At 38.5% G+C, this 10,890-nt stretch overlaps 1 protein-coding gene across 1 annotated transcript; it reads right to left on the bottom strand.

The window, feature by feature from the left end:
• Positions 1–1,257: 1,257 nt before the first annotated feature.
• On the bottom strand, positions 1,258–10,260 carry LOC121946067 (cleft lip and palate transmembrane protein 1-like protein). The gene is made up of 17 exons (XM_042490483.1): positions 10,060–10,260; positions 9,106–9,197; positions 8,714–8,891; positions 8,471–8,592; positions 7,305–7,383; positions 7,067–7,184; positions 6,841–6,935; positions 6,108–6,192; positions 5,838–5,938; positions 5,697–5,756; positions 5,460–5,510; positions 5,303–5,385; positions 4,990–5,024; positions 4,746–4,801; positions 3,599–3,643; positions 3,308–3,441; positions 1,258–2,417 (listed from the first exon to the last, which is right to left on the bottom strand). Exons 1-17 carry the CDS (start codon positions 10,258–10,260, stop codon positions 2,351–2,353), a joined length of 1,602 nt encoding a protein of 533 aa, XP_042346417.1. The 3' UTR covers positions 1,258–2,350.
• Positions 10,261–10,890: the final 630 nt, after the last annotated feature.

Genomic DNA, 10,890 nt, shown 5'->3' on the forward strand with positions numbered 1-10,890 from the left:
AGCACACGCCTAGCACACACGCACAAACAAACATCTTTTAGGATTCTCTGTCAATTTGCACTTGACACCAAACTCAAACCCTAAAAACTCACACCTGGGGCACAGTGATGTTATTTACTCTTTATAAGTGCAAAGACACAAAATACCAACTGCAAAGTATGAAACTTCCCCAACAGAAACCAGTCAGGCAGTTGCTATGATTACCAGTCTGCTGTCTGTGTTCTTTTCTCTCCTGATTGCACGTGTTGATAGAAACCATGGCCACACACACACACACACACACACACACACACACACACACACACACACACACACACACACACACACAGCAGGGTATTGGAGTAAGTTATTTTTATCATTAGTCCAACATAGTATCAGTCCAAACACACAATGCAGTAGCAATAAATCTTAACTCCAGTTATATTATCATATTTATTTCGTATCAGAAAAAAAAGCAAGCAGGTTGTATCATCAAAACAATGAAAATTAAAATAATTTTAAAAATCATTTGAGGTTTCTAAATTATCTTCCAGCTCAAGCAATTCAGTTAGCAAAGAAGCAGGAATTGGTGCAATACAAGCAGAATAAGCAGCTGGATAAAATAGTTGTGGTTCAATGTTTATGTCATCTGTAGATAAATGTTTCTTGTACTGTGTGATGTGTTTGTGTGCTGAGTGAAATGGAACAGACTGATACTTCATCTAAGCAGCTACTCTATGTTATAAGTCAAAATGCATTGCAGGAAACATGCCATCAAGTCAAATTGCTGACTATAGGGTAGTCTCTTTTTATATGTCAATATTGGAAAGTCAGTTCTTATAAAGTAATTGTACTGCTGACTGACAGTAGGACTTATTCAATATGTAAAGCATGAAGGTGAACGTTAAGGATGACAAAATGCTATATCTAATGGTGTTCTAGATATATGACACTAACATTATATCTACACAACAGGTAGCCTCTCATGCGTTACCTGACACTCATCTTGCTTTGCTTGTGAGCCACTTTTGCAAAATGACAGGATGCCAGGATTCAGCCACATGTTTCTATGATTTTAGGACATGGCTATTTTAACACATTTCTAGGAGTGGGGAAATGTGTATGATTTCAGGACGTTTCATGGATTTTAGGACATTAGGGCCTTAGCTATGACTTCTGTGGTGGTGCAGGGGATCCTCCACTGGCACCACTCTGGCACCTCATGTCTACTACACATGTACAAAAACAATTCCCATTGTTTTTGTTGTGAATTATGAATTATTACCAGATTTGGCCAACAGGCCGTAAATTGAGTATCACTGCTCTACTGCCTAAACACCATCAACAAAATGTACTTATTTGTTTTGCTAAACTGGATGAAGAGTAAAAAGGTGCCTTGTGTTGTTTGTTTCATCCTCTCATTACTGTCTGTGGTCATGTTGCTTATTTGTAACCCTGAAAGATCCATCTGGATGTCCGTCGTTACACATTTGATTTGATGTCTCCTGATTGCACGTGTGATTTTTGCAAAAGTTTCTAAAAAAAGCCAAATATGTTGCCTTGAGTTGGGATAATTGTGCAGAATATATTCCATTTGATGCTATAATGCAATCACAAGAATAAAGCTGTCTTGGGTTTATAATATTTCAGTTTTCTACTTGGTGTAGCATAAAGTACAGGAAGTTGTCTGCAAGTTGCTAACTGCCTTTTTTGTCTTTTCTTCAAAATAGATCAAATTTGCTTGGGGTTCAAAGGTTTAACTACTTGTGAAAGGCATCTGAATGCCGCACAAGAAAAGTGATGTCAAACCATGTTTCAAAGGGTTAAATAGTACATATTAAAGGGAGAAATGAAGGTTCAAACTTTTCAGACAGACATATGAAAGTCAGTGACACACAGAGTTAAGTGAGTCCATCAGAAAGTTTAAGTCAAGTTGCAGCAGATGGATATTGATTTATGATTACTGAACTGTATTTGGGGTCTGGAGCTGTACCTTTGACAATGTACCACAAGATATCTTAAGTAACCCCCTTATGTATGCACAAAGAGCAGGATCAAGCAAATGCACATTACGACCAGTGATATGATGCTGTTGATCTTCTTCTTGCATAACGTGCAGCTGATAGTGTCTGTCTGTTCAATCACTGTAGCAGTATAGGTGGAAGCTTCAAACAGCAGCACTAAGAGTGCGCAGCGGTGCAGGGTCAGAGGCAGAACAGCTCATCTTGGATCAGTTTGAAGCCGCTGTGGCCCGAGTGTCCTGTCTGAGCTTCTATTTCACATCTTCAATGTTGTTTTGAAGATGAGTTTTTATGTGTTTGTTGTGTGTTCATTTCTGGGAAAAAAGGAAGGAGAGGAAATTGTCTTCTCCTCATTGAGTCTTTAGTTTCTTGCTGTGGCTCGCAGACTCTCGCCTCCTGGACTTGTGGGCATAAAGCCTGGTGGAGATTTGAGATGAAAGCAGAATTATATATTACACACAAATCCAGGCAAGAGTAATCCAGGTGCATGTTGAATAAAAAACACTGAAAATACTGAAAACTGTCGGCTGCAGCAAGGAATGATGTTGTGCTTCCCAAACATCTTTATAGAAAGAATATTTGAACGTGAGAAAGTAAAACAAATTGACGCAAATTCTACATGACACAAGTCTGTGACTCTGATTTTTTTGTGTCTTCATTTGTGCAAATGTTTTGTAATGTTTGAGAATTTTTTGCAGAAATTGCTGCTCAAGAGATACCAAGTCCTCCAACTCATGTGACCACAAAAGTTGTTTGTTCCTACCCTTTAATCTGACCAAAAGGATCATTTCATAAATAGGTGCCCCTACAAATGACAGGAGATCAACGCAAAAATGATATATATGTTCGTTAACTGTCACAATATTAAACATGTGGTTTTGGCTGCTGTGACATTGTCGCTTTTTGGTTAGGTTTACGCAACAGAACTACTCTGCTGATTTTATAAAGAGATTCTAGTTCAGGTTCAAATAAGTGGGCCTACATTCTGTAACACAATTGACATCATCCATGAAAATTTACATACCGTTATGCTGCATTCATTTATGAACTTAAAATAAGTAAAGTCTGATTTTTTTGTTTTACAGTGGACACAAACAGTGCTCTCCTAGATCAAAGAGCCACCCATCCATCCCAACCTCCTCCTGATGCAGACTTTGATGCTCTTTCTCTCCCGTCATACTTACTATGGCCACTAGATGTTGCTGCCTAGTAAACGTAAATATGGATTGTAAGAATCTGCTTGTACAAAGGACCTACTTGTTCAGCGTGAGTGTGTTTGTTTTGCTGTATTTTTTGCAGAGTCCTACCTCCGCTGGTAGAGGCAAAGAAAGAAAAAGAGCTCATCTCTGAAGCAGGAAAGTTGATGAGAAGAGGAGAGGGATCCAGAGGTGTAGAAGAAGGAGGCACAGGAACACAGATCTGAGATCAGCGTATTTACTCCCTGCAGAGAGAGAGAAAGAAAACGAGAGGAAGTGGAAGCATTTTAATACAAATCTCCCAGAGAAAGTTTGCTAAGAGCAGATAACCTTTGTGTTTTACTTCTCAAAGTGTGTTACTGTTCCTGTTTGTGAGTGAGCCACAGTAAGAGTCACACTCACTCTGTACATCAACGCTGTCCCTTGCAGGTGGCTCACAGACCTCAACTGGTCCAGAGAGAGGAGCAGAGAAACACAGAGAGACAGCAGAAGCCAGTTCAGACAATCATTCACAATATTCAAGGTATTTCATTCCACTCAGTACAATGATCAGAACATTTGGTAAATAATAGACTTTGAACACAGCCCACAAAGTCTATTATTTACCAAATGTTCTGATCATTGTACTGAGTGGAATGAAATACCTTGAATATTGTGAATGATGTTTACTAGATTTGCATTGATTTCTCAGTATGAGGTGTTACCTTAACTTGATACACCCAAAATGCATTGCAATAATAATAATAATCTAATAATAATAATAATAATAATAATAATATAATAATAATGATAGATGATGATAATAATAAATAATAATAATAATAATAATAATAATAATAATAATAATAATATATAATAAAACTTTGTTGTACAGCACAGTTCATTGGGCAAGTGAGACTCAAAGTGTTTTACATAATACAGATAAAGGACAATAAGATAAAATGAATAAGATACAAGTACCCAACCACATACACACAGTTATATGCATGCACACATGAAAAGAAAATCCGAATTAGGTGTGATACCATGTGATACCAATTAATTACATAAAAAATTAAAATGCAAGTCCACAAAAAAGGAGTTTTAAGACTTCGTTTGAAGCTGTCGACTGAAGCTAGTCCAGAGATGAAGACCAATGACACAGAATGCGAATGCAACATAACCGTACTATGACGGACAGCAAGGTAGACAAATGCTCACATATAATTTACTGTGAAAATGAGAGTATTTAACACTAAAATATTTAATAATTTGCCTTAAAATCATAAATTTAGCAGAGAAGGTAATGTTGATTTATAATTCCGATAAACAATTTTAATTAAATGGTTGCTCGGACAGGTAACAACAGGTGCAATCATGTGATGCAGAGAAGACACACTACTTGAGGCACATCAGTGTGAGCAGTCTGCTTGAGGTAGGATCCTGAATCGTTAATGAAGTGCACAGAATACAGTACATACTTATTGAGTACGTGGTAAGCAGTACGTTAATACACAATTTGAAACACAGCAAAAAGCTGAGTTTTGATGCCTGTGATGAAGTTGCAGACCTTGTGGTTGATGAAGAGCTGTGGGGCCATAGACAGGAAGCCAAAGGCGTACACTCCTGAGAGGCGAAGAGGCAAAGTGTCAATGCAGCACACTGGTGATTAATGTAAAAATAAAGGCATCTGCCTTAATTTAATGAGAAGAACTGACAAGAATTAAATAAAGTCCATTGAAAAGTGGTGCAATTAAGAAATAAACAGATAGAGGAGCTGGTTTCACTGGTACAAATGATGGATGTCAACTCACCAGTCACCAGGCTGTTGATCAACCAGGAATAGTAACTGTCAAAATAATGCAATTTAACATTAATCTAATATAGAAGCTTCTAAGTCCATGTACATTATGACAAATATATTACAACATAAAAAACATATTACTGTTATTCAAAAAACATTCAGGTGTGATTTGAATCTGACTGCTTTGAACACTTCAGTACAGTAAGTCAAAAGGAACCAAGATGAAACCAGCTAAGAGTTTGTATTGAAATGGTACAAGCAGACTGCACAAACAAGTGTGTGACATTTGGTAGCATCATTTAAGCCAATGTGGCAAAGCTCACCTCTTTTGGCGTAAGTAGGCCAGTGAGAAAATAGCTCCGCTGATACACAGAGGATAGACCAAGTAGGACAAGTATCTGGACGCCTGGAGAGAAAACCCACACACACAGTATTAAAATTAAACAAAGCCTTAGGCAGAGAATGACAACAGAAATCTACCTGCGTGTCAAACTCCACTGTCTTCCTTTCTTCTTCATCCAGCTTATTTACCTACACAGTGTGAGAGGAGGCAGATATAGGTTAAAAATGTACTGATGATCTGCATCACAGCTGAAAGTCCAGTTACTAAAATAATTGATAACACTAAAAGAAAGTTTTTTTTCACAACATCAAATTACATCACTCCACACATGTGAAATCTACTGTGAACGGATGATTAAATGGCACCATACTCACATGGAGCTTGGAGCTTTTCCATTGAAACTGGATCTTAAACACTGTAAACACCTTCCAGACCTGCAGGACAACAAACTAGTGGGTTAAAACTGTCTGTTATAATCTTTATTTGACTATTCATTTGGAAATATTTGATTATACCTCTACACATGCTCCCAGTCCAACAGGAAGCAGCACCAGTAGACTGGTCTCCTCAAGCAGATGGAGGAAAATCAGCAGAGTACCGAGACTACGCCACAGAACTACAAACAGAGAGGGAAGACACCAAAGGAACAGTAGGGCTCTAACTTTAATCATTTTGAGATTTTCTAGGTGCTGCTTTACTGTAATCTAATGCTGTTCATGTTTGCCGGTAAGCTTTTGCAGACTAATTTAAAAAGTCAAGCTTGTTTAATTTGATGATGTATTTACCGGATTTCCTGGACATTCCCGCCATGCTCTTCTTTTTTCTCCATGAGCTGACATCGTTTTTCAAAGCCAAGAACTCACAGATGAGCTGCAGAAAACCAGATGTTGAGAGGAAACATACTTTTAATTTATCAAGCTTCATCTGCAATACACCTGCATCGCTACATGCCCTCATGACCAGGGTTAGGTCGCATTACTTTGGAGTGTGATAAATTACTGAATACAAATTACATCAAATTTTTTGTAATTAGTAAATACGTAATCATTTGGATCACCAAAAGAATAATCTTATCTTAATACATTTGGATAACTAAAAAATCAAACATTTAAAATATTGCAACTTTTACTGAAAAAACGGTCACAGCAACAAAACAAAAATTTTTGTTCCATAAAAATATATACAAAGACTGCTGCTGCTGACTCAACGCCATTCTTTTTTTCTACTGCATATTTCATACACGTTGTTATGCGTTTATTGAGCACTGGTTATTGTGAAAAAAAAAAGTTAAATAGGAATTTCATGAAAAATTTAATAAAATGTTTTATTTTGTGTCCTTGGCAATGTAACTCTAATCTAATTACACATTTAATCAAATGTAATCTGGATTGATTAAAATGATTTATTATGTAATCTGAGACTTGTAATCTGTTACTGCGCAACCCTGTTCATGACATACTATGTTACATATTGAGACTGGGATTATAATGTGCATGGTACCGTATGTTTAAGTCTTACTTGTAAAGCAGTGATAAGTGCATTCAGCACTAACAGCTGGAGGTTGGAGCCTGCCAAAGTTTCTTTAATCTCATCCACGTTCTCCTCTGTGAAGCCTGGAGAAACACCAAGATGCAGTATAAAAAGATTTTATTTAGGTCAGTCTCCTGGCTTTGTTATATATGAAATGCAAAGGCTATATTGTGTACTGGGTTATTATTACATATATGTTATCTTTTGAGCTCACCAAACTGTCGCAGGGAATAAACCACATCCTGCAGGTGCACCCAGAACCTGAACCTCCTTAAAGAGATTCCCTCATAGGACACAGTCAGAGGGAGCTGAACAGTGCTGCTGCTGATCTCCTATGAATATGTGCATAGATAGGTGTAAGGTATTTTAATTCAAAGCCCAGTCATTTTAAGGCAAGGTTTTATTAGGTTGCATTACATGTCTGTTAAACTTTGTGTGTAAAGTCGTCCTACCATGAGGTCTCTGACTCTGAAGCTGAGCTCATTTACCAGCAGCAGAGGCAGGTAGATCATCTGCCGGCCCTCCTGAGAGCTACAAAGAGAACCAGTAGGAAAGTTGAATCCAAACACACACGCTGGCCCGGGGCAGATTCCTTATTTGCAGGAAGTGTTGCAAGGCGATTATAAGGATTACACACATGTGCATTTAAATGGTTTACTCAGCGACGCCCCCAAGGTATATCTGAGAGATCTGACAGGGTTTGTGTTTACTTTTCGATCTAGATTTGCCTAACCATTGATAAACAGTCAACCCCCAACTCACACATGTATCTTTACTGACTAGCACTCAGGCTGGTCATGCTGGTCATTGTAACTATATACCAGTGGTTAACAACCTGGGGGGGGGGGGGCTTTCCAAGGGCTAACAATGTACATAAATGCAAATTTCAGTTGTTTTCCTGTCATTTTTCTAATCTTTGCATTTTCCTCCAAATGATCATTGGTGTCTCAGTAATTCATTTTATGTTGCATGAATAATGGGGAAAAAAAAACATTTTTCTTCATGAATTCATGTAAGAATTTTTTTTTCTTGAATGCCTTAACAGTAAACAAATAATCCAAAAACGGAGAAAATTCCTGAAGCATTGAAGTAAAATAGGTCTGTGTTTAACAACAACAAAACTATGTCAAAACATCTGTTTACAGACTCTCATACAACTTGTGCAGTGTAATCAAATGTTATTGATCCAGTCGTACGCTCAGTACAAGAGATGGGGAACTAAAGGGAAAGTGAAACTCACTGTGCTCCCTTCAACATTAGACTCTTTTGACAAAAACAGTCATTTTAACTCGCTCAACACAGGAGCTGCTGGTCCACTGCTGCCTTGGTCGGTTAGTTTGTGTTTGTTATCATATGACTTTGGTGAATCTGAACTAACCATTTAAAAGACCATTACATACACAAACTTTGGGAACCATTGATACATTCGACATTGTGTAGTAAATACAGGGCATATGGTTCAGGGTATACAGATACAATAGGTGCTTCTAGATCACGAGCTAAAAGCTTTCCTCGCTTAAGCCCTGGTGCAAACTGATGAGAGGCAGCAATAAAGCAGGAGTCAGCAGCTCTCTGACTGATCACCTGACTTTGACCTCCACAGCCTCCTGTTACTTACACTCTCATGTAGCGGCGCACATCACTGGGAAGCCCCGCCTTGTTGAAGGTGAAGTCCTCTGACATCATAGTGATTGGCAGGTGAGGTCTCCAGTGGGACACAGGATTCTTTGATCCGGGACTCTGATGGAGCCACAAAAACAGTTTATTTGGAGCAAGGCTGCGTGTCTAAATCTGCTCTAAAGGTGACATACGCTGGTTTGAAATATGATCGGACTATGTCAGATATTAAATAACAGTTTACCTTCTGCATGTCTCTCTGCCCCTCTGTGTGTGTAGGAGTGATGTAGGTGGTCAGCTGAACTGCGTAGTGGACTTCTCTGCCATCCTCCAGAGGTGAAACTCCAGCTTTGTGGACGTACACGACTGCATACAGAGTGCCATTAGCCCGAGTCTCCTCTGGCAAAGACACATTCACCTGCCTATAGAGGGAGAGACACACATACACACATAGTAAGTGAAAACAGCCAGCTTGACAGACGGACAAAAAATCTTTTTTTCTTTCTTAATATGTATAAAACAACATTTCATGCCATGGATGTATAGTTTCTACAGTGTTAGTGCTGTGATAGTAATGAGCAGGAAGTCCTGTCTGCTTTAAATTTGCATGCAGATGTATCAACATTTCAAACCCACTTCTCAAATGTAGAGTATGGATCAAATGGGTCTATTTTTACAGCAAGGTTGAGTTGGCTGTTGTCTGGCACGAGGCAGGTGAACACACTCATCTGGATAAAACAAAAGAACAGAGGAGATTTAAATCAGGCTTTTAATTTCAAAATTGCTTTGAGTCCAAAATGAAACTGTAAAAATACAAGGATATGCATGTGTAGATGTCCATGTGTATATAGCCTACTGTATATGCAAGCATGCCAGCAAACTGTACTGCTATTCCTATAAGGTCAGCAAAATGTAGTACAACATCATTTCACCCTGTTGTCTTTGATGTTTGTTATTCTGAAGGCTTCTGAGATTAGCCCTGGCTATAAATACTGCGATACACTGCGTTAGATAACTATTGAACAATTCTCTATCCATACTGTAATAGTCCCTACTAAATAGTCATTTAAATTAAATTACATTAAATTACATTACATTACATTTCCAACCAAAACAAAACAAAACAGAAAAACTTGGCTATATCCCAAACATGTCTGTTACATTTATTTTAATGATGAACCTGACTACCCCCAAACTAACCATACTGAGGCTGAACTTATATCCAGACATTCTGAATTACAAGAGATGACGAGCAGTGTTATTCCAAAACTCATCCATCATGTTCAGGGTAATAGTGTTGTCACAATACTGGAATTTCTCACTTCAATACATATTTTGAAAAATACTAAAAAAAATAATATGAAAAAATATTAACATAAAGAGTCATTATTATAATTGAGTTACTGAAGATAACGCATAATTTGCCGAGGGTTTTATGCTGAGCAGTACTGGCTAATAACGTGAAGAAAAGGCAAGGACAGTCTGTTATTCTCAGCTCAATGACCAGGCCCATGCAGCAGTATTTGATTTTTTTCTCTCCCTGATTTGTCTGTTTGCTGTGAGGAGTAAGACACAGAGGCCTGTGCTAACCTGTAGCCTGGGTCTTGCTGTCAGGTAGGAGGTGATGCAGTGCTCCCCTGCGCTCCCATCGCAGGCTTTGGTGTTGAGGAAGCCGTACAGCAGCCAGGCGGTGTGCAGCATGTAGACAACAAAGACCCCCAACAGCAGCTTCGCGATGGAGCTCCTCTTATTGCTGCTGTCCGCAGGATTGGACTGACACGACGCGAGCATGGCAGCTACTGATGCCGATTATCAACAAGGAAAAAAGGAAAAGAAATCAAACAAATCAATAAAAAAGGACGGGCGCTGTTTATATTCGGTGTCAACAATAAAATCCCCACGCTTCCTCCCTGTCAAAGCATCCTTCCGGTTATCTGTATCAGTGGAGAGATGCTGATGCTGCACCGTTTTCAGCAGCTCTGTGTCCACATCTCGCGAAGCCAGAGCAGCGAGCCCACACTATTTTTTTCTCTGGATGCCACAAAAGCATCAAATATTGTTAAGCACGTTAATGATATCCACAACTTCGCACAAATCAGCGACGGGCAGTTTTTGAGAGGAACTACTTTGCAGTGTCAGAACCAGACACTATGACGACGCCGGTGACCGTGTGGAAACTGAGGTCATGTCCTGAGGTTTAACAAGCTGTGGAAGATATATGCAGTCAAAATTTCAAGTGAAGTCACATTTATTTATATAGCACATTTAAAAACAACAAATGGAAACCAAAGTGTTTTTCAAGGAGATAAAATAGAAACGGAGCATTCTCAAATAAAAAACACAGGAAATTAACAAATAAAAACAGTCAAAAATAGGAGAAAGAAAGTAAATTCAATAGGAGCATATAATATAATGACAAAT

This window comes from Plectropomus leopardus, chromosome 7 (assembly GCF_008729295.1).
Source record: "Plectropomus leopardus isolate mb chromosome 7, YSFRI_Pleo_2.0, whole genome shotgun sequence".
Lineage (NCBI taxonomy): Eukaryota > Metazoa > Chordata > Actinopteri > Perciformes > Serranidae > Plectropomus > Plectropomus leopardus.

What these genes read in the sequence shown, in the direction of transcription:
- LOC121946067 (XM_042490483.1), bottom strand. Translation starts at nt 10,260, where the DNA reads ATGCTCGCGTCGTGTCAGTCCAATCCTGCGGACAGCAGCAATAAGAGG. An exon ending in CACTTATCACTGCTTTACAA is followed by an intron (nt 6,193 to 6,840) that starts GTAAGACTTAAA and finishes GGTTTTCTGCAG; the next exon opens with CTCATCTGTGAGTTCTTGGC. An exon ending in CAGTGGAGTTTGACACGCAG is followed by an intron (nt 5,386 to 5,459) that starts GTAGATTTCTGT and finishes TTTTCTCTCCAG; the next exon opens with GCGTCCAGATACTTGTCCTA.